Source organism: Paramormyrops kingsleyae, chromosome 6 (assembly GCF_048594095.1).
Source record: "Paramormyrops kingsleyae isolate MSU_618 chromosome 6, PKINGS_0.4, whole genome shotgun sequence".
Classification (NCBI taxonomy): Eukaryota; Metazoa; Chordata; class Actinopteri; order Osteoglossiformes; family Mormyridae; genus Paramormyrops; species Paramormyrops kingsleyae.
Window position 1 is genome coordinate 4,342,542 of NC_132802.1, and position 24,156 is coordinate 4,366,697.

A 24,156-nucleotide genomic window follows, 5' to 3' on the forward strand; every position below is an offset into this window, starting at 1 on the left:
CATTTAAAAATTATTTAATGTAATATAATATGTACATCATATGCGAATCCTTCACAACTTTTATAAACCTATCTGTTGAGAGTTCTGCGCTTTTTTAATATTCAAAGACCGTTTCAGAATCTCAGCGACCACGTCACTCTGCTGCCATCCTTTGGTCAACTAGAGAAACGCACGAATCCAGCAGGACCCCACTGCGCCACTATGTTCAGTCACATGAAGATCATTCCAGAAGAAATATTTTAAGTTAAAATATTTCATAAGCTGTGATAATTAATGTTTTTAAATGACAGAAAATTTCACAAAAATGTATCCGGATAATAATAATATCAAGTAACCTGCCAAGCATTTCAATGAAAACACCTCAGTCACCTTCAGTTTGGTCTTCATTACTCTGGTTTAAAAAAAATTCAGGACCACTAAAAAGAATAAGGTAAAGTTACTTCATGGTAAAAGTTTAGCACTTAATTTGGCTAGCACTTAAACAGTTTTGCTTTTAAACTAGACTGAAATAAAAGTGGTTAATTTCGTTGCACAAACAATAGCATTGCTCTTTTGTACACAAGGTCTGACCCCTTTCTCGATCCCTGCTCTACAAATCTGGGAACATTAGCCTATCGTCACAATGGTTTCCCACCTTGAAGAATAAAACCTACCTCCACTTGCCGGCTGATGCCTTAGTGGCAGGTCCGTAGACAGAAATAAAATTCTGGGGGGTCCGGAAAGCTTCCCGATAGGTTCTTGGTAGCCGAATCAAACACACAAAAGCAACATCAGAAATACAAAGAAGGACAGATTTGCAGGGTGGTACAGGTACCTGCTAAAACGCACCGTATAAAGGTGCGAAGGTAGTGTATGCTGTTGCATTTATTTTATGTACTGCACTGCTGAGAGGAAACTTATGACCCAAGACGTTCACTCGCTAGTTCTCTCGATCTAGTGATGCCACAATACAAGTGACTTGATCCACGTCATAAAAATATCCAGATGTATAAACAGGCAACACTGCATGTTGTTCTGGAAGGATAATAGTGGAAGTGCTGACGCATGATCCTAACCCTAATACTTCACACCCCAGGCTGCAGCGCCCACCTGCTCCCTCGTGCCGCTTCTTTCAGACTTGCCCCATTGTTCTTGGTTGCTTTTTGTTATTATTTTACTTTTTTCCTGAGACTTACTCGTCTTGTTCAATGCAGTGACTAACACCAAATTAAATATGCCCGCCAAAACATCCCAGGAATTTCACACACACAATAAGTTCACCCCCAAGCCACCTAATGATGAATTACAATGCGGACACAGGTGCGGGGCTCTGGCAGCTCACTCCACGACGGGACGTGTTTGTCGTTCTCAAAAAGCCGTGAGAATATGTAGTGAGGTAACGCAGATTCAGTTTTATCAGGGTCGGGTTATGTCACGTTTCAACCTCCTGCTTTGACAGGTCTGAAGGCTGAAATGCTGAGAACCGGCTAGCACGGATCTCACGGCGCTGTCAATACGGAGGCGCAGACAAAGACGCTCTTGAATGTGGGCGTCAATCACGTCAAAATACAGCCTCCCCCCCTCACGGTGGATGGTAAGCAGGAATCTTGGGAATGGGCACAGCCGGGTCCCGGGGTCGCAGGTTAGCCCTTTACCCGGCATAAGAATGGCGAAAGCACATGCAGTGCTTCAGTGAAAAGATAATGAGAACAAGTGGGCGGGGCAACGGAGCTTCAGCACGGCCATTGGTTAAGAGGAAGAGAGGGGCGTGTATTTCACATTATGACTTAGAGGCTTACTGGCAGAATCACGGGGATACCGCGCCATGCGAGGATAAACTTTGATGGATCTGCGTCGTAATACAGGAAAAAGGTTCCACTGTAGTTAGATTACTATCAGAGTAAAAAGCCAGGCGCTGTGTTGCTTCAGAAGGACACACGCTAGATTATTTTATCATTATTTCCATCTCCATCTTTTGAAGCACTCGTCGTTACTGGTGAAGTTATCAGACTTGGTATGTGAACAGTTTACTTTGCTTAATGTATTGTAATGTTTATGTGTTTGTGTAATTGTTTTGGAGGAATGAACCACTGTCTAGTGAGAGTTGAAAGCCTCTTAGTAATCAGATCAGATCAAAATCTTTATTGCCGCAAATCCAATGTCGGCAAATTTGTGCTATAACACACGATTATGAATGATTATGAATACAACTCACTAAATCCGTATTATCTTATCTAGCGTGGTAGATGCAGGATTTACATGAACTTTCAGTCTGCTGAAAGCTCAAATCAGGAAATGTGCTCTTGTGGGTCCTAAATATTTAATCTTTGTTTTCAGTTACGTATTATTACTGTTTAATGCAAATGAATTCCACTGTAAGACTAGATGAATAAGTATTTGTAATGTATTCTTCCCACTTTTAAATGTTAATCCAGTACAGGGTTATGGGGAGTTACAGAAGTAGGCCTACTAAAATTGGAATTATAATTATAGTGCATAATGTTTCCCAGATAGCACCATGTTATTGTTTCAACGTTGAATTATTGTTAAATGCGTTGAATTATGGTAAGTGTTACATTATCATCGTTGAAACTGAATTGATTTTTGGTCAGATGTTCAATATTGAAAAACTGATGGTTGCAAAACCTTGATTCAATGTTGATATAAAGTGAAAGATTGAAGATCAACGTCGTTTCAACCTTTTTGTCTGATATGGAATCAGTCATTTCAACATATGTGTGCTATCTGGGATATCACTTATATTAGATACATTATAACCACATAATATTTAATTTGTTCATTTTTTTGTTACACAAACTTAAAATACAAGCACTATTTTCTTGGCTGCAAAAAAAGGAAACCATGAATGCATATTTGTTGGTAAAAAAATATTTTAAAAACCTTGCTAGATAGTTGATTTTTGGAAAACTGATGGTGCTAGTGTTGTACTTAAATAGCTGAAAATGATATATGTAGTCTTGTCCTGACCTGGTAAATGGCACGATAGATTTGTCAGATGTGCTACACAGATGAAATGTATTTCTTTGTAATTTAAGTCTTCATTAAATGAGCACATCATTCTAGGTACACGGCAGTGTATGGCGGTATACGCCGGCAGACGGTTAGTATACACTCATCATGCAGTGTTTTAGAAAACAGAGTCTGGCAGATTTGTCAACAAATATTTCTGAAGAAAAACATCACACATGCGAAAAAAATAAAATAAAAATCAATCAATCAAACAAATATATAAATAAGAATCCCCAAATGGCTACATGGACACCTGTCTGAGGCGTATGAAGCTAGTACAGTTTGGATGATCGTCTTCCGGATCTATAAGTGAACGTAAGCCATCGGTAATTTGGAAGGAAGGTGCCCGTATGCGTAGCCCACTCAGGCCATTTCTCACCGGCGGATGGGATGAAACAGCAGCCACACAGAAGGCTTAAAGTCAGAGAGAGTCCTGTTGTTTCGAGGTGAGGGTTCGTGTTTCCAAAGCCATCTCTTTTGTTGTCCCATGAATATCGGGGCACATGTGAAGAACTACTCCGGGGTCTGGGCTTGCGTGGAGTGGGGGAGCAGGGCATTGTGGCTTTGGGGGGGGGGGGGTGCCTTCTGACCTGGGATCTGTCGAGGATTCATTGTCCTGGCCTGGGGACTTGCTGATGCTGATGCCGCTTAATGACAGATCCCGTCCAGCAATGTACATTTTGACACTTCTGTTGATGACGGGATGATTGATTATGGAGCAAGAACAGAAAAGGATTGAATGACAGAGATTGTTATATTTGCCTTATGTTGGAAAGGAGAGGCTAAAGTTCCCTTTTTGCTGAGCCTGGTTATTGTGTGAGTAACTATGTTTGTATATTGGTCTGTGGTCCAGGAGGCTGATGTAACTTTGTTTTGATTTAGGTCCTTAAATATGTCTTAAACACATTAAAATATTTTGGCTGCTGATTTCTGTAGCTTTCTACCCTTTTCACTTTGAATTTGGTACAAACACAAAGGAAGCATAAACATATGGCGATGCAAAGAGCCCTGCAGCTCAGGCAGGCTGTGGTCTGCTGATGTATCAGGTCAGGATTTGGTGTACGTGTCATAAAGGTCAGGATTTCCAAACTCATTAGCAGATATCAGTACGAGCATAAATTATTGTGTAAATCTGTACACAGGCATCACTGTATCTTCCCTGATTGTGATATAAGTTAAAGTGAACCCATTATCTGCTCTGTAGAGAAATGTTTCTCAATCCAGTCCTTGGGGACTCTCAGCTAGCCCACGTTTTTGCTCCCTCCCAGGAGCCGAGAGGGTGCAAAAACATGGACTGCCGGGAAATTCCCAAGGACCGGATTGAGAAACACTGTTGTTCATTCCTCATTGGTGGTTGGTTAAGTTCCACAAGTACAGGGGGCATTGTTGAACATCCGCAGTTTGAACCGTAGATCATGCGACCAGACAGTTGGTTCTGTTGTGTTTGATCTTACGGTGATGCTCTAACTGAAACCTCTCTGCTCCTGCTCTCTGCAGGTGATCCAACAGGCCCTGCACCGGCAGCCCAGCACAGCTGCGCAGTACCTGCAGCAGATGTATGCAGCCCAGCAGCAGCACCTCATGCTGCAGACCGCCGCCCTGCAGCAGCAGCACCTGAGCAGCGCGCAGTTGCAGAGCCTGGCCGCCGTGCAACAGGCAAGTGCCATCGCAGCCAGACATTACAGAGATCACATGTGCTTATTGCGATTATGGCTTTAACTGTGTGCATACATGTGTGTATAATGTACATGTGTCCCCTCATCTTCCACGCTCACTTATCCAGTACAGGGACGTGAGGGCAGGGGACAGACACCCAGGAAAGGAGGCCAGTCCATCACAGGACACATGCTCACAAACGCACCTTCACACTCTACAGGCAGCCAAGGTCCAACCACACATGACATGACCGTAACCAGTGGTCCCCTTCCATCTGTCAGCAATCCAAAAAACTATTGCCAAGGGAGTCCACTAGATATTTATATTTGCTGCTTTGGTCATAATAAGACAAAAGCATATGTTTCAAAAACAGTTTTGAATTGTTTATATATTTTATTCTCTTTTGCCCTGGGAGGTGAAAATAACACAAACGACTGTCAGTCAGAAAATATGCACTAATGATGTGGTTATTTAGAACATAGTGTAAATAACAAATAATATACAATCTAGGGTGCCTGCTACTTCCTGTCACATGCTTCCTGCAGGCCTGCACTTCAGGTTATACATGCGTCTCTGTGTGTATATGTACTGTTTTCCAAAGAGAGTCGTCTTCATTTGGGTTTCTGACATCTGTCGTTGTCAGCGTCACGTGCCTGAATAGTTTCTCAGATTGATGTGCCTTGGTCTTTACAAAGCTCTCTGTCTTAACTTTGGAGAAAGGATCCTTTGAAACAAGAGAAGGGCTTTAAAATGTATCGATCACATGGTCAGAATATCTCGCCGGCTAGATGGACACGTCTCGTCTTATACCGGAATCACGTGTAAGGTTTGGCCATCCCACTTGGACAGAACACTTGCAAGTATTTTTATGTTCTCAGCGGGACACAGACACATTTGCCTGAGGTGCAAATAATGATGGGAAATGAAGTATTAACTATTTAAATGAAAGACAAGAAACTAAGTTGGAGTATTGACATCATTCATTCAGATTCCAATATATGATTTTTGCTGTGAATTTCAGTAAAGCTCGTAAGGTATAACACCCTGTAGCCTATCCCAGGAAGAACGGAGCACCAGGTGGGGAGACCCTTAATGGGATGCCAGTCCCCCACAAGGCAATCCATCCATCCATCCATCATCTGCCGCTTGTCCGGGGTTCGGGTCGCGGGGGCAGCAGCTTCAGGAGAGGCACCCAGACCTCCCTCTCCCCAGCTACCTCCACCAGCTCCTCGGGGGGGACACCGAGGCGTTCCCAGGCCAGCCGAGAGATATAATCCCTCCAGCGAGTCCTGGGCCTGCCCTGGGGCCTCCTCCCTGTAGGACATGCACGGAAAACCTCTCCGGGTAGCCGCCCAGGAGGCATCCGCACCAGATGTCCAAACCACCTCAACTGGCTCCTTTCGACGTGAAGAAGCAGCGGTTCTACTCTGAGGCCCTCCCGGATATCCGAACTTCTCACCCTATCCCTAAGGGAGAGCCCAGACACCCTGCGGAGAAACCTCATTTCGGCCGCCTGTATTCACGATCTCATTCTTTCGGTCATTACCCATAGCTCATGACCATAGGTGAGGGTAGGGACAAAGATGGACCAATAGATCGAGAGCTTTGCTTTTTGGCTCAGTTCGATCTTAGCCACGACGGACCGGTTAAGCGCCTGCAAAACTGTAGACGCCTCTCCGATTCATCCATCCAGCTCCCAGTCCCCCACAAGGCAATAAACAGAATCATTTAATTAAATATCTGTCTGTGCAAGCAAATAAAATCATTATAAATAGGAAGCACTCAATAAGTACTCTAAGTACTCTTACTGAATTTAAAACTTCTAATTTTAAGTAAATCTTATCCTGAAAAACAGCTTCCTATGTGGTGAGTCTTCCTTTGTATTCTGACATTTCCATTTAGTGTGGAGCAGACCTGCGTGAAACCTGAGTGGGCCCTGCTCACAGGAAGTCCCCAGACCCTGAATCAGTGTCCGCACTCTCTGCGTAGGGCTTCTGCATCTGTCACAGTGATTAATGCCATTCTACCGGGGGCCAACCCAACCTGTCACACTGTGATTAAGAATAGCCCTCAAATTACTGCCACAAAGGCCTCCGCATGGGGCAGAAGGGAGGAAATGTTTATTTTCCAGTGTGGAAACACACTGCGTAGCAGTGAAAATGCCGTGTCGTGGTGCCACATGGAGCGCATTACTCTGCAGACACGTCGCATTCCACAGGGCCCTGCGTTCCTGACTGGCCCTCCAGGCTCCTGGCTCCTTCCTCACTGCCATCTGGGGGAGATGGAGGCCGGTTGCTGGGCACTTTGCTTCCCTGCGGGCAGCTAATCACACATAACGTCAGGAAACACCCGTGGACGGCCATCGATCTCCCTGTGGCTCTGCTGACGCTGATGGACGGCCTAGTGCCCCCCCCCCCCGGGGCTCGCTTACCTCCCACGTGCGCACGTTGCTCAAAGCCCTTTTGTCTGCTACGTGCCGCTTGCTGGTGGCACTGGGATATCTGAGGCCTGTGCTGGGTGAATGAGCCTTGTGGGTGATCAGGATTCATGCTTTTGTAACTTAAGTCTTTTTATAAATTAAAAAGAACATTAAGAATCACTGAAGACCTTGAGAGTTTTATTACGGTAGAATTACTTTAATTCCTGTCACTGTATTTGCACATACTTTATTATTATAATTATTATTTCTTAAACTACACCGTGTGAATGATGTACACCCCCTGTTTTTTTTAACAAGGAATAATTTTCACCCATCTAAGAATGGTAAGAATGGGTGAAAGAGACTGAATGAATGTCTGAAAAGGGACGATGGCTTTTTCTGTGCACTGACTGTGATTAATGGCCTTTGTGTTGGACTCCAGGCGCTTTTCCCAACTTCCTGTAACTCCTGCTCATTTTCCTGCAGGCCAGCATCGTGGCAGGGAGACAAAGCGTTACTCAGAATGGCTCTGCCCCCCAGCGGGCAGGATCCTCGCAGACCACGGTAAGTCTAATCCATCTTCCATAATCAGTGGTACTGGGCCACACTGACCCTGGAACACAACACTCTTCAGCATATCTGTCTGTCTGTGTCTGTCTCATCCATCCATACATCCATCTATCCCTCCTTCCATCCATCCGCAACTACTTGCTGGCCGCTAAGCTCTTTTCTCTGTTTTCAGATTCATTCACAAAGCCAATATTATCTCCTTCTGTTATCTTCTGTGTTTTTCAAGTCGCATTTTCACTATTGTATTATATTGTCATTTTATATACTGCTGTGTTACTGGTTTTATATCAGTCTGTGATGCTGTTTTTAGTCCTTTGGGACTAACTGAAGTTTTTCATATAAAAATAAATTGAACCTGGTTTAAAGTGGTGTCTCACCATGGCAAATAGTGCTACTGGCAAAAGCTGGAAAACAGTTCTGAATAAATTAATTAGAATGTGCTAAATATTCATTTAGTGTCTTAGCTGATGCAATGTTTCACAGTGACTGATAATTTTACTTGAGCAATTCAGATCACGCTCCTTGCTCAAGGGTACTGTAGAAAAAGTGACAGAAACCATACACACCATCTGCTTAAACTGCATTATGGTCAGCTGGCACTTCTAGAGTAAATAATAATGGACACCCACCGACAGACCTTGAGTCAAATTAGAAAGGTCACCTGCCAACAGACCTACTGTACGCTCTCAGAAAAGAGGGTAAAAATGTGTACTATTGCTTGTTACTGGGGCTGTATCCTTGTAATTGTACCTTTTAAGGTACAGAAATAGACTCTGAGGAACATTTCTGTATCATCGATGGTACATTAATGCTGTTTGTACCTTTGGGATGTTCCTCAGAGTCCATTTCTGTACATTAAAAGGTACAATTACCCACAGCTAAGGGTACAGTTGGCAGACCCTTGAGGGTGCAGCCCCAGTGACCAGCAAAAGTATAATTTGTAACCTTTTTCTGAGAGTGTAGATTCAGTTAGGTTGCACACTAACTTTTGGTTAAAAAAGATAAATGTTACTTAACCTGTTGCTTTAAACTAATATTTATCTCTGTTGTTGACTGGTTGCTTCCAGAAGATTGGAGGCAAGGAAATAAGTGGAAAGATCCATGATTGCAGTTACAGTTTATCTCGACCGCTTTGGAGCATTTCTTAAATAATTAACATTAGCAAAACAACAGGTGTGATCCCCAAACCATAATGTCACTTCTGCACAGCAGAACATCATTTCTCATCACTTCACACAAATTTCCAAATGTTTTAGTGCATATATGCAACTGGTTTTGTATATTTGTCATCATTTGCCACAATTTTCAGTTGCTTTAGTCAGGTTGGTCAAAATAGATTATGTAGTTTGCCACTGCAATAATCTTATAACCAAAACTATTAGTTTGCTAAAGAAAAATAATCAGTCAGTAACAGTGAGGAAGTGGGAACCAAGTATCACTCAGCATTGTGGAGCTCAGGAGCAGACTTACTCTGACTTACTGACAATGTATCTAAGCATTTTGACTCTCATGGTTAAAACGAGGCTGATTGTACTTTTCATTGTGGTGGCACTGACTTTTCATTGGAGTTATTTGCTTTTGAGACATGAGTTAATTGTTTTGGGTGAGTACAGGCTTTTGCAGCTAGACCATAGTGTTGTGCTATATGCATGAACTGTTCGGAGAAATGCTCTTATAGTCTTGAGAATGTTAAGTACATGAAATTACCAAAGCGATCGAGAAAATCTGTACTAAGCCCTCATGCGACTCAGCTTGCTTCTTTATAATTATTCCAAGGCATCTACGTAGCAGTTTTGAATGACTGAATACTATCTGCTCTGTGCCATGATGACTCTGCATCCTTAGCTGCTATGCTGCCTCTCGCCCTACATTCATTCATGTAGTTTAATGTCCTTTTGTTCTCTTATTGATGCATTGAGGTGGCAGCCCTATAAAGTCAGATGGCGCTGAGTCCCTTTGTGTTCCCCTCTGTGCGTCCTGCAGATTAACCTGGCCACCTCACCAGCAGCTGCCCAACTGATGAGCAGAGCTCAGGGTGTCAGCCCCGCCCCCACAGGGATCTCCCAGCAGGCCGTGCTCCTGGGCAATGCCCCCAGCCCCGCCCTCACTGCCAGCCAGGCCCAGATGTATCTGCGTGCCCAGATGGTAAGGGAATGTGTGCTTTTTACACACACACACACACACACACACACACACACACACGCACATCACATGCACACACACACTCCTGATGATGTGTGTCAGAAATTATTAAAATATAAAACGAAGCTCCAGCTCATGTCTGTTCACACTGTACCAAATAATCACTGGACCTGACAATTTCACAACAGAAATGTCTGTTCAAGCTCAAAATGAGCTTCTCTGTAACAATAAAAATACAGATTTGTTAATGACATACAGTCACGCAACCCTGTATGTTAACTGCAGAAAACATTACATTTCAATGACCCTCCAAAAGCGTAAAGCAGATCTGAACGCGGCGTACAGCAGATGAAATCGTTCTCCGCCTTGTTAATGGTTTCTGTTCCTCTGCCACCCCGGGCTGCATCTCCATGTGCTGAACTCGCTTGCTTGCGTCCATGCAAACGCTTCACCCCTGGTGTTACGTACAGTCCGTGACTTTGAACTACGGCTTCATCTATTGTCTGTATCTGTATTATTTATTATACCAAACATTTTCAAACTTCTCTGTCTGCTGACAAATAACCCATCCAGCCATTAATATCCGGTTGAACATTCTTCAGTGTAACAGATATTGCTTCACTGATTTTTACACCATTCCAACAAGAATTTAAGGACATTATAAAGGTTATTTCTTTTTTTAGATTTACATTTTTAATATGAGCCAGACAATTATGGCTTTACAGTTTTTCTTGATTGCTTTGCAGCATTTCTCAAAGAATATTTAACATTAACAAGACAAGTGTGATCCCCAAACCATAATGTCACATCATTTCTCATTGCGTCACATAAATTTCCAAATGTTTTAGTAAATAGTAAATTATCATACATATATGCTGATGATTTTGTACAATTGTCATCATTTGGCACAATTTTCAGTTGCTTTAGTCAGGTTGGTCAAATTATATTATGTAGTTTTCCACTGTAATAATTGTACAGCCAACACTATATATGTAAGTGATCATCATGTTAGCCACCACATGCAAAACAGTTAAATTTAAAAGTTCTTCAATAAATTGCAGTGATACAGCATTGTATTTTTCGTTCCCACACTACATTATTTTGCCGTTTGTGTTATACAGTGCTGTGTGATTTTGATTGCTACTGTACTGTGTCTTGAGATCTGAAGAAATTACATATGCATGCAAATGGCTTCTTTGCCAGTGAACTTTACATACTGTCATGTATGGCCTTGCAGTGTTGAAGCTGGGGTCTTTGACATAAATAAGTAACAGTTTGCTAAAGAAAAATGATCAGTCAGTGACAATGAGAAAGTGGGAAATGACTGACGTTCAGAATTGTGGAGCTCAGGAGCAGACTTACACTGACAAACTGACAGTGTATCTAAGCATTTTCACTCTCATGGTTAAAACGATGCTTATTGTTTTGGTGGCACTGACTAATTCATTGGTGGAATTATTTGCTTTTCAGACATGAGTTGATTGTTTTGGGTGAGTTACAGGCTTTTACAACCAAACCAGTGTTGTGATGTATGTATGAAGTGTTTTAAGAAATGCTCTTATAGCTTTGAAAATGTTAAATGTGTTTCATGAATTGTGCCAAAGCAATCGAGAAAAACTGTAACATACTATAGTTTTTCTTTCTGGGAGAATATGAGAACCATAAGTTATGAGAAGCTGCTGAAAATAGCTGGCCTAGTGTTATTTTGTTCAGTGTACATATGGCTGCTTGTCATATATATTTATTTTTTCCATTGAATAAGCTGTTTTTTTTCCCACTGCAAAAAATAAAGCCTTGGAGTTAAATTACGATTCAATGGAGCAGGCTGGGATTGCGGAAATTGGGAATATGAACAGAAAAAGTGCTGAAATGTTTCTGCATTATGAGGTATCAAAATTTTCCCAGGTCAAACGGCCGTCCGTCCAACATGGAAACTTCCCTGTCCCCGGCAGGCTGAGGAAAGCAAGGGCAAACACTGAAAACGGCGCTATTAATTCTGCATTTTATGCTGAAAGACTGGCTTAGACACTGCTGTGCTCTCCCATCAGGAAGCAAACTGTTGCAATACAGTATATAAGAAAAAGAAGTGCGTATGATTCTTGGTTTTAAACCGAAAAATCAATATGGCGAAGCGGGGTTGTGTATGGGTGTATAAAATCCTGATGTGCGAGACGACAGCATTCTCAGTTAGCCCTGTAAGTGCTGTCAGAGCACAAGACCACAGAGGGAGTCTCGCAAAAGCCGTTTGTGAGGGGAAGTGTGATTGAGAGGGGTGACTGACTTGGTGGGATAGGGCTGTAGACCTTAAGAAAACGTATTAGTATGAAAAACTCCTCTATCCTCTGCGTTATTGTCCCTAGCCAGTTTAAATGAGTAAAATGCAAATGAAAGAGGTAGTCTGGGTTGTGCAGTCATGTCTGTATTAAATAACTCCCCAGGCTAACGACCGTCATATCAAATTCACGACATGAAATCAGACCAGCGCTGTCTGAGAGCTGTCTGGAAGTGTATACGCAAATGTGGGTTACAGTCGGAGTCACAATGTAAGAGAACCTCCCCCCCACCTCTCTCTCTCTCTCTCACACACACACACACACACACACACACACTATTTTCTACGATGGTGTAGTTGTTGGCCTGGGGCTGGGGGGCTGGGGGGGTATTATTTAACATTTCATTAAACAAGGTTGTTTGAGCTAGTTGTACAGTAAATGTATTAATAACTTAACGGGAACCCATAGGAAACGACAAAAAAAAAAAATCCTTTTACACTTTTCCCCCCACAATGACTACGCCGGGAATCCTGTGTTTCTCCAGTGGGTGAAAATGAGCAGTAATGTCATGAAGCTACATAAATAAATGAAATTAATTAAATTAATCAATCAAAGCCATAGGATGGATATCTGTCATGCCGACTGAGAAACACGGCATGGGATTTAAGAACCAAATAATTCATTTGCACGTGTTCACGCTTTTTATTATTACCTGCCGCAAATAGAAAACGCAGTGCATGAATGATCGTTTCTAAATACGCTTCTGCTGGTAGCAGCCTTGTTTCAAAAAGTGGCTGAGATAAGCATATGTCTGGTTGTGCCTAATTGTGTGATTTCCAGGCAAAAGAACCTTGTGCAGGTAGCCAGTAGCCTAGATCGTCCTATTCCTTTGTCCCTCCAGCTCATCTTCACCCCCACCGCCACCGTCACGACTGTGCACCCCGAGGCTTCCTCGCTACCTGCTGGTCAACAGTCTTCCTCTGCTCAGGTACCGCATGCCAACTCTTCACAAAACACGTGGATTGTAGTGCATCTGTGTTGCACTAGAGGGCGACAAAAGTAATAGGACAATAAAGGCACTAGTATAAAAAAATCAATAATCTGAAATAAAAACATATCAATGTGATTTTGCAGGTTTTCCTGCAAAGATGTAATTGTAGCTTGATTACATATCGAAATAATTTGCATTGCAGTACATCAAAAGTGTGAATGTGTTATAAATCGATTCAATAGTAAAATGATTGATGTACCGATACAAAGTACTGTATGGTTAACAGCATAGTGGCTAGAAACTTTGGCTTAGAGTTTTCTGCTTTTCTTGTTGTACTCTTGGGAATGGTAAATCACATTTTTTAAGCTGATACAGCCTGTATGTGTTTGTATAAAAATATATATATCAAGAAAGTTATTGTTGTTGTTACAACAGTGTTCCTTTATTGAGGGTTTTGTGTAAGTGTCTTACTGTTGTCTCTCAGGTTCAGAACCTTGCCATTCGCAGCCAGCAGGGGGCATCCTCAGCCTCTCCCTCTCAGGCTCAGCTTCAGGCATTGGGCCTTAAACAGGCCTCCGGGGCCATGCAGAACTCCCTCTCTGTGCAGCCTGCAGCCCAGCTGAAGAATCCCAGCTTGGGGGCTCAGGGTCTGGGAGGAAAAGGCAGCACACACGAGTCCATCACAGAAGGTGGAAAAAAAGCAGAGGGCCCCAGTGAGCTGGCGCTGCGGGGGGTGGCTGTCAGTCGCAACGTGACTGCTGTCAGCAGCCATGCCCTCCTCACCCCAGGTAGGCACTGGGTGTCCTACCGCAGATGGTTGTCAATGCTGCACCAATGGAATTTAACTAGTCATGGTTTATAACCAATCAGAGTGGACCACTGGTCCACATGTTTGCATGCAGGCCTGGCTCAGCCAATCATAAGCTTGGCCCACCCCAGGGCTAAGTATATGACCCTCCGAGCTTCAGCAAATTTCTATGTGACCCGAGCGAGCAAGAGCCGCCCACAGACGTCTGGAACACAAATGAGCTTAACGAGCGTGGGACAGTGCGCCCAATTACCGATCATTAAACAGCACTGCTTGGCCCAACGGTATTCTCTTTTTTTTTTTTTCTTTTTTAACTTGAAAACAATTTATTAGCGTGTAGGTGGTTAAACGTCAGGCATTTTCCCTTCAGTTCTAGAACTCCTGTAGACTACACTACAGTCCTATTCATACAACATTGCAGTGCAGGAGCCGGGCCTGTTTGTAGGTAGGAAAAACTTGTCTTCATATAGAAAGTAACTGTTATCCAGGCCTGGGGCTGGGGGACGCCTGGAGATTATGCCAGGCAGCACAGGGCAAATTCAAGGGGAACATTCTGGATGGGATGCCAGTTCGGCTTAGGACATACAAACGCAACAATGCAGGGGGGAACATGTGGAATTGGCAGGAATGAAAGATCAGCCCTGGAGGTGTCTGGGCCCATATTGCCTGTCTGTATACATGAAAATGTGGAAGGAGCTGGAAGCCAAGCGAAACCGGCTTGGGGATTGTTCTCAAAAGTTTAGGGAGGAACTGAAAGCAGACTTTTGCTTTAGCTTTTATGATGTGTACACATAACCTGATCGTCTGTTAAATATAATCTCAGGGTCCTGTATTCCGTCTCTGTGAATTTGCCTGCACTTAACATGCATATACTGAAATAACATGTAATCAAAAGCCGAATGAGTGACAAATTCATACGCAAGACTCTGTGCAAAATAGGTCATAAGGAAAATTCTGAAATTAATGAACTTAAATACCTTTTTTAGGTAGCTATTTTTGTTGTATTTCACTTTAAATAAATCAGAATTCACAGAGGTGCATCATGCAGTTATATTGAGAAAAAGCAGGAATCGATAAGTCTTTCGTAAATTTTTGCTCTACCATTAATCAGCCACAATCAGCTGCAGCCTTGGCTGTGACATTTTTATCGCCTGAAGGCTTTTAACTGCCCCATTATCCCAGAACATCCACTGGCCTTAATTAACAACTATGCTTCTTCTCCTTAGAGGAGAATTCATTACGTCATATCAGGCTGAATGAACGGACCAGTGGGGGTTTAGAGACAGGGAAAGGTCAGGGGGTGAAAGAGAAGAAATGAGCGAATATCTCGTCCACAGGGGATGTTTTGCAAGGTTTGCATACATGGAAGGTAACTGTTGGTCAAACCCCTGATTGCGCACAAGCTCAGCGAAACGACTGCAGCAGTAAAAGCCACATGTGATCGATCTGTAACACAGAACTGTGTTTCCCATATTAGAGCTGCTGATGTAACTGCTTCTGTTCCAGATTAGATGAACTGAGGTCTAAGACCGCAGACGTGGCTTTTGTGCCGTGTGTGTTACGGGAGGGTCGGTGTCTCTGCAGCCTGTGCTGAGAGCCGCATGCATCATACAGCCCTCATTAGCCTCCAGAAGGAGCCACTGTAGGGTCAGAGGAAGCAAGAGCCAACTGGCTGCAGGCTGTTTGTTATACGTTCCCCTAAGCAGCAGCAAGGCGCTGACTGGCCCAGGCCACGTGGGTGGGGGGGGCAGGACAGGGGTCACCAGATCTGAAGGCTGCCTAATGAGGCAGCATGGAGGGGAGCCATCGGGGTTTCCTCCGCAGCCCTGTTTGCCGCAGGGTTGCAGGCTAAGGAAAGCCTTTTTTGGCAAATGACAGGAAGTGCAACCTCTGACCTTTCCACCTTTCACAGAACACCAAAACCAGGGAGTATTTCCATGCTAATTAAATAAAGAAAATTAAAGTAATGATGCCAGTGGTCTTTGGCACAATTTATACAAGGTGTGGGAGTAAGTGATATAAAAAATAAAAGTTCAAAATATGAAGTGTTGAGATGGTGCATGTGATATCTTAAAACAGTCCAATTTAAGGAACAACATGACTTTATTAAGAGTGGCATGTATAGAATGACAGACACTAGCAGAAACATAATGTCCACTACAGAGGACATACGGAACTGCTGGATCTCAGGAGGATTTTCTATTTTCATTGTTTTACATCCCTAATAAATAAACCCATAACTGAACACCAATTTAACTCCAGTGATATCATTTCCTTAAATCAATCGCAGTCGTCTTAACGGCAGCAGTAGTTTTACAAAAATCACTGAGTAGCATATACAACAGAATCAAAGGAAAAGCTGTACTGGAACATTCCCGGCTTTCTCATGAAGGTCTTGCTTATGGCTGGTTGGTCTGAAACAAGCAAGGCGTTCTGAAAGGGCTCCTCTTGTCTGCAGTACTCCTGATGCTTTTTATGCAGCAGATAAATCTGTCATGCCATTTAGTAGTAGATCAATGAAACGCCCCACATCCTTCCCCGCTTATCCCAAGCATTCAGAGCCTCACAATATCTTGATTCCCACTAACAAGGAAATTTGTATGAGGACGAAACGTGATTCTGCAACAAGGATGGACGTGAAGCGTTAGACGTTTGGCACAGTGCATGCTGGAATCGCTGACGGGGACATTAAATGAACATAGCCATTGTCACGGTATCTGTGTCACCATGGTCGATTTCCAAGCAAGAGACAGAGTTTCAACACAATCTGGCACTTTCTCTGAGCTTCATTAATCACGTACCCATAACCTATCATCACTGTGTTTTCGGCAAGGCCACACAGTTAGGTCGAGAGACCACCAGCCTCGCCTGTACTGTACGCTGAATGCACAGGATACCCCCCCCCCCACCCGACTGTCCTTCAAGGCTGGCAGAGTAGAGCAGATTTGTGGTGAATGAATATGGGAGTTGCTCCCTTGGCGTTGGTTCAAGCAAGAGCATGTTTTCAATTACAGCATTTTTGAACATTGTGCCCGAAATACCACAGAGCTGTTGGGAAAGAGTGTTAGACAGGAACGGGTCAAATTTGGCTCTCACAGGGAATCTCTGTGACTTATGACCCATTTCCCACTAGTGGGAAGAACATTGTGCTTCCCATAAAGATACCTCTAATACTACAGACATTTCGCCCCTTCCTTGTTTAACTTTAGCCAGAATGCAGTCCCACTGTTGGCACTGTCTCTTTTACATCAGTGTGTAAACAATGTGTAAACTCACTGTCAAAACATGAAACATTTACTTGAGCCTGGGTGAATATAACATTTTTCATTAAAGAGGTGGTAGGTTTTTCTGCAAATGGTGAAGTTTATCACTGTAAGGAACAGAACAAGCTAAAGACCACCTAGAGTTAAGGGACTGATACACAGAGATCGAATATAATTGGTCTGAGTTAGCAGATGAATCTGAGATCAGTTAGTAGTACAATTAGCTATGTAGCATTTGACCATTTTAGAATACTGAGTGCAGCAGACTGTGGAAAGTCTCTATAGCAAAGCAACGTGGACATTAGCATACAGAAACTGGCCAGTGGTATTTACTCTGCCTTTAAGGTGTCCCTTTGTTTGGGTTATAAGCACCTTCTGTCTGCAGTCTTCCTCAGGACAGACTGTGAAACACCTTCCAGATATATTTTTATAAATTCTAATGTGGCGTTTACCACTGAAATCACGGTGTAGACAATTCTTAATAACAGTGTAAAGATAAAGAGGAAATCAACAAATAGATGTTAAAATAATAAAGCTAACGTGGGTTTTAAAGAATGGTATACTAAAGAGTAAATGGTATACTAAAGAGTAAATGTTATGGTTAATGCATGACAAGGCTTGTAATGAATGAATGAATGATTCGGGTGGCATGTGCAGTTATACAAAATTAATCAACAGCCTTTTGTCCAATCAGATTTGAGAATTCAGCAGCGCCGTGATATAACTGTTTATTAAGGCATTTGTTTTTGTAAATCTGTGTACTATCGTGTACTTATGAATCAATATGGTTAACGTAGAAAGGTTTAACGTAGTTAAAGTACAAAATACAATGTACAACCACCAAATTTCGCACACACATAACTCGTCATAATCCCCCCCCCCATATGACAGACTCAAAACAGTCAGTAAAAAGTTCCCATTTTTGTTATGTATTGATGTCTATGTCAAAAACTATTGTTAATTCATTTCAAAAATCTATTTTGTTACTGAATATTGTTCTGGACCTCTGACTTTGAACAAAAATCTGACTTGTTCCATCGGGTCATTTTTAAGAGCATGCTCCTAATAGGTTGCTTTTAGGAGGTTGTTTTTAGGAGCTTGCTCCTGATTGGTTGCTTTTAGGAGGTTGTTTTCAGGAGCTTGCTCCTGATTGGTTGCTTTTAGGAGGTTGTTTTTAGGAGCTTGCTTCTGATTGGTTGCTTTTAGGAGGTTGTTTTTAGGAGCTTGCTCCTGATTGGTTGCTTTTAGGAGCTTGTTTTTAGGAGCTTGCTCCTGATTGGTTGCTTTTAGGAGCTTGCTCCTGATTGGTTGCTTTTAGGAGCTTGTTTTTAGGAGCTTGCTCCTGATTGGTTGCTTTTAGGAGGTTGTGTTTTAGGAGCTTGCTCCTGATTGGTTGCTTTTAGGATATTGCTTTTAGGAGCTTGCTCCTGATTGGTTGCTTTTAGGAGGTTGTTTTTAGGAGCTTGCTCCTGATTGGTGTAGATCACAGGTGAAGAAGGCCTTTTCTCTCTCATTCCAGCCTTTGCTCAGATCCAGCCGCACCAGCTGCTGCAGCAGCACAAGCAGCCGCAGTTTGTGATTCAGTCGCAGCCTCACCAGCGGAGTCCAGCTCAGGCACACCTCCAAGCCCAGGCAGTGCAGGCGCTGGCCCTGCAGCCTGCTGTGGCGCCCCCCCCCCAGGGCCCCGTCCCTGTGCTCCCCAAGCCGCCACTGCCGGCCCTGCAGGCCGCCGTCTTTCACTCCACCGTCGGCACCCAGGCTCTCGCCCAAAGCAGCCAGACCCCAACAGTGAGCCCAGCCAGCCAGCCGACAGCCCAGCCTGTGCAGCTGACAGCGGTCAACCTCCAGACTCTGCCGGTGCCGAGCCCGGTACCAGCAAACCTCGCCTCACCTCCAGAACAAATTCTCAAACGTGGCCCTTTGTAGCCACTGAATATGTGGACTATACTTCCAGCTGAACTGTGAAATATTTTGATTTCATTCATCCGTCCACTGTCACCTGACATGATTTCCTGATATCTTTGGACTCTTAAGAAAGCTCATATAAAAGAAGTTTTATAAGTTTTGGCCTTTAACGTAATGAGTACACCAAATGTAGTAAGGATTATATACTTTATTACACCATGGAATAGCATGCAACTCCATACCAGCTAAGTAGCCACAATATTAATCATATTTTACTCAATGTTTAACAAACAAGCATGTTTCACTATTTATATGCATCACCTATATCTCATAATACTTTTCCTAAGGATTAATAACTTGTAAGTTTTAGCAAACTACTTTTTTGTATAAACTGACCCATTTCCTTGGCTGCTTCAGGCTGTTCAGCCAAAGCAGGACGACAGCAGCAAAGAGCAGCTGGCCGCTCCAGAGCCTCGTGCCCAGATACCCACAACTCCTCCCCAGCCCCTGGAAACCACAACGGAGCAGAACAGGCCGGAGCCTGATGGACCCGCGCTCCAGGCAGAAGGTACCGTATCAGGCTCACTCTGAGGCAGACAGCCTCGGAGGCAGGTGTTCCTGTCTGCCTGATTTATTCAGTTAGGGGTCAGAAGAAAATAAAAATTTGCGTGATCTATGTTTGCTGAACATCAGCAGGTAGATGCTTGGTTACTGATGGTGCCTTTAACTGAACTTCTAATGTGGAAAAAAAACAGCAGAGTGTGCCAGATGGATCTGGGTAGTTGAGTACAGACTTGCTTTCACATTACTGCCATCTGCAGGCCAACCAGAAATGCCCTTTCTATACCCCCCCAGGTCCAAACTGGTATTGGCATGGCTTTAGTCTGAAACCTAAACTCTTTATACGCAACTAGTTGGTTAAAGCAAAATCTTGTTCTCGGAATTTGTATTTCTGAACCTGAACTTTCTTCCTCTGTATTTAGCATTTAATTACATCAGGGGTGGCCAACCTTATGCAAAAAAGGCTGGTGTGTGGGCGGGTTTTCGCTGCAACTTCCTAATTAGATTACTAATTAGAGGACTGATTGGCTGAAGAGTCCTCACACCTGGGTTTGAACAGGTGACCTAAAAGTTATCCCAAAAACCTGCACACACACTAGCCTTTGCAGATAAGTTTGCCGCCCCCCCCCCCCCCCCCGGAATTACACCTAAACCATCCAAATGATACAATAACTTTATTCTTTTAATGAACAAGATGTGCTTCTAATCCACTAAGACCCCCATTGACCTTCTAAAGCTGTGTACTAACCAATATGATTCTAACAACAACACAGTTCTCGAGTCTCAGGTATATTGAGTGAAGCTATTTGTCTTACCTTATGGTCAGTAGTGGAGTTTCTCCATCGGCAAAAGGTGTACTGGCTTCTTGCACATCCGGTGTGTTGGTGTTGAATGGTTCCTCTTAGTTCATCTTGCATTAACTTGGGCAATGGACCCAGAATGTAGGAGCGTGACATTGAGATGTGTCTAAACGCAGTTCGTGTGGTTTGGAATTCCTGCCTCTCAAGGAGAATCCAGTTCCTTGGCCGTACTTCAGCAAACCTAGAGCCCTGTGATCCATCTGCAGGGCTTACTGCTGTGGTTCCATTAGCATCTCTGCCTCATCTTCTCCACGGCCTGGCTGAACATCCCCCACCGTCCCGCCTGCCACTTGCCTGCCCCGAGCCTTAGACTGAAAGGCTGACTCACTTCATGGAGTTATATTACCATACATCCTATGGTAATGTCACTCTGTTATTGTTCCTCGGACAACCAGGAGCATTTATCCATCTGCCAATCTAGAAATTGTTCATGCTATACTAAAGGCAAAAGCTGTTTACCAGGGTTCATTATGCAAGCAATGTAATTGGAGCAGGAGATGGCTATACAAAGGCCATTTCAGAACAGTCAATTTTATTTATTTAAAGCAGGAGCTGTAGCCTTTTCTGCAGACCACAAGATAAAACTGGGACGTACCAAGTTGCAAAATTTGCATGAGGGCAACTAATCTGATCCACAGTGCAGCGTGAATTATGTTTTAGAACAGTATAATTCTTTATGCCACATTAACCATGCGTGTCTTTTGGGGTAAGAGTATCTCCTTTACACGTAGATCTAGTGCATATACTGCAGGATGCTCAGTGTTGAGATGCTGCGGAGAGTTTGTGCTGTTTTCTTCCATCTGTGATGTTCGCTTAATAAGTGTCCTAAATTAGCCTTCGCATTGAGCAAAGCATTACGTGCTTCTGTTTAAAACGAGACACAAATGCCTTGGAGTGTATTTGCAATTAAGCCAGTAGGCTCCTTCTCTTTTAATACAGCTGAATAAGTCATCCGCGTAAGAAAGGCGGGGGGCTCGATTAAGCACCGAGTGGGGGAAATGTAATAAGGTTCAAAAACAACGAAGATGTTGGTGTGCACTGGAAAAAAAATACAGCGAGAAATGCTTTTTAACGGGACATGACTAAACCTGGCTTGTGTGGATTTAACGTGATATTTGGCTCCTATAATGTAATAACAATCCTTTATTAATTTATTATTTGAAACGTTCGGAAATCACAGCACATTTAATAGTAGGCAATTAAATTTTAAAGAATGCAAACGTCTATACCTGTAAGCAATTTCTTTACAAATAAGACTTACGAAACAAACCGCCGTTGGGGAGTCGTGTATTGTAACACGTAGAACGGCGGCACTTCGGTTCTAAATTTAAACCAAGAATCTCGACACTGAAGCCTTAAACTGTAATTCTTGAAAACTTCAACAGCCAGCTTTTATATCTAAAAGGAATTCAGTACAAGTCAAACAAACAAAAAATGTAAGTTCTGAGAAATTAAAATACAGTAAAAAGCGTCTAGTATTTGTGGAACCGCATCTTTAGCCGAAGTGGAAAAAGCTCCTCTTAGGTCGGGGCTCCCAGTGCCCTCGCCGGCCAATCGCAGAGCAGGCTCGCGGCCACGCCGCGTCCTCATTGGACAGAATTCCAGGAGCGGCGGGTCAGTAGCCAGGACGGGCTCTTTCCTATTCAGTTCCCCTGTACAAAGCGTGTTAGTGTCGTGCTGCTAACTCGTGCGGGGGTGGACCGAGTCGAACAAACAACAAATTCACTGGGAAAGTTTCTGAGAGATTCACTTTCATTTCCCTACCACAATTGGCCTAATATATGAGGTAGGTCTCATCCGCGGAGTCCGTAAAAGGCTTAGTTTAGATCGGCAGATGTTTTTTAATACATTAAATACACAATCCTTAAAGGGAAATGGTTGGAGGAAACAAAGGCGTGTGCTTCCCTGTACTGTTGACTATTGTCAGCAAGACCCCACTACGTTTGGAGGCGCCTAAATTTCTTTGGGATTTTTACTTTACTTTCAAAAACGTATGACCTAACCCAATCACCATGCTTATTTACATTTACTAAACTAATTTAAAACCTTCTTTAGACAGATTTTTTTACTTTTGCATACTACTGGCTGATTAGCGGCAAAGAAAGGTAGCCAGCTAGCCTGCGTTAAACAGCAACAGCACAGATTAGTTATGGCTCCGCGTGTTTAATTTTGTGATGATGTTTTCATGGCAGCTGTTTAGATTGAGTGTTCGTGCATCAAATGCATGCATTTTTTTCACGGCCAGTGCACTCATTTAGGGGATTTCTTATCATTATGAGTGGTTGTATTCTGGAGCACCTTTAACTGTGAGTATAGGGAGCCGCGCGCCGCCCCTTGAATGTCTGCGCCGGACGCGCGTGCTACCCGGGTGAGTAAACAAACCGCGCACTCGGGGCTTTGCTGCACCTCGCGTGTCGCTTACGGTCCCGCTTGTTTTAATTTTCGGTGATCCTGCACGGTGCAAACAAAAAAAATAAAACGCCCGAGGTGCATGTTACCAACATTAGTGGAAGCGTTGCATTTGTCACTTCGACTTTCTTTAACGTGCGCTCGGGAAGTTTCCTAAATAGATAAAAAAGAAAGCCGAGGGGGCGGGGAGAAATTAATATTGAGCCCCCGATTTGTAGCGACGGTTATGTTTTGATGTGCTCCGCAGGTACCGCTGCCGGTGACAGGGTGAATGCGCATCCAGGTGTGGGCTCTCCTCTAGCCATGACCTCGGGAAATGGAAGCAATGCGCCGTCTGTGACTGGGAGCACGCCCCAGAATGCGGAGAACAAGCCCCCCCAGGCCATAGTGAAACCCCAGATCCTCACCCACCTCATCGAAGGCTTCGTCATCCAGGAGGGAGCCGAGCCCTTTCCCGTGAGTCTGTCCAGTTACCCACTCCACAACCCTAGCTTGCTCCCACTGCCGAATGCCACTGTTAATAAAGACGGAATGGTTTTCAGTCATTTAGCTGAAGGTTTACTCTCCTATATGTCCAATGCCGCATTTAATGCATGGGCTCATTCTAGACAAGGGCATATTTTGGTTTATTCTTAGTTGTCTGTTTTCTATGATTTGAAGTCATGGAAAAAGTTTTCATTTCTGAAAGACAAATGTGGAAAAGACTCCCCATTATAATTTATTTGCACATTGTTTTGTTAACATGTTTGGAATTGCAAAAGCCCACTAGACCAGTACAGAATATCGGTGCCAGTTCATCTGAAGGATAATGTAAAAATAATTTAATTCCACTCAATGAAAATCTTCATGTGTTCACTGAACACGGTCCTGCCGCGATCACACACACTGAGCACGCAAGTACATTGTCATACAGTAAGTGAGGCACCACTGAACCTCATGAACACAGAATGCATGCTGACACGGGCCTGTCCATGACTTTGTTGTGTGGCTGGATCCCTCTGATGAAGATAAGCTGTCTAATTTCAGTAGGACAGTAAATGCAACAGAGGTAAGAGCACCTCTTCATAGCAGAAGCTGTCTTGCTGTATCTCCTGCTAACTTTCCTTTGGTGATTGTAGCTGACCATTATCTTTCTCAGGCTCTTCTATCTGCTCATACAATGTGCACTTTACCTTTTGTTTCAACATGGTGATGGGTCACTTTAAGATGGAGCGGGCGGAGGCAGGGGGTGGGGGGTGGGTACACTGCCCAGTCCAGGCAGCTGCCCGCAATGCCCCTTGATTCTGTGAA

At 43.5% G+C, this 24,156-nt stretch overlaps 1 protein-coding gene and 1 long non-coding RNA gene across 3 annotated transcripts in view; one reads left to right on the plus strand and one right to left on the minus strand.

Moving 5' to 3' along the window:
- phc2a (polyhomeotic homolog 2a (Drosophila)) overlaps positions 1 to 24,156 on the plus strand; it is a 46,908-nt gene that overhangs the window by 18,940 nt on the left and 3,812 nt on the right. The window contains exons 1-9 of one of the 2 annotated variants that reach the window (XM_023841626.2): positions 1,780 to 1,993; positions 4,507 to 4,665; positions 7,571 to 7,648; positions 9,638 to 9,799; positions 12,971 to 13,057; positions 13,545 to 13,848; positions 18,651 to 19,000; positions 19,454 to 19,604; positions 23,114 to 23,322. In XM_023841626.2, the coding sequence (XP_023697394.2) occupies positions 4,564 to 4,665; positions 7,571 to 7,648; positions 9,638 to 9,799; positions 12,971 to 13,057; positions 13,545 to 13,848; positions 18,651 to 19,000; positions 19,454 to 19,604; positions 23,114 to 23,322 (1,443 nt within the window). In that variant the 5' untranslated portion in view covers positions 1,780 to 1,993; positions 4,507 to 4,563. Of the gene's footprint in view, positions 1 to 1,779; positions 1,994 to 4,506; positions 4,666 to 7,570; positions 7,649 to 9,637; positions 9,800 to 12,970; positions 13,058 to 13,544; positions 13,849 to 18,650; positions 19,001 to 19,453; positions 19,605 to 23,113; positions 23,323 to 24,156 lie in introns of those variants that run through there. The other variant, XM_023841625.2, reaches the window with a different exon arrangement.
- Positions 12,983 to 21,969, minus strand: LOC111859163 (uncharacterized). Its single transcript, XR_002841757.2, has 3 exons — positions 20,413 to 21,969; positions 13,532 to 13,709; positions 12,983 to 13,112 (listed from the first exon to the last, which is right to left on the minus strand). It is a non-coding gene; the product is annotated as an uncharacterized lncRNA (long non-coding RNA).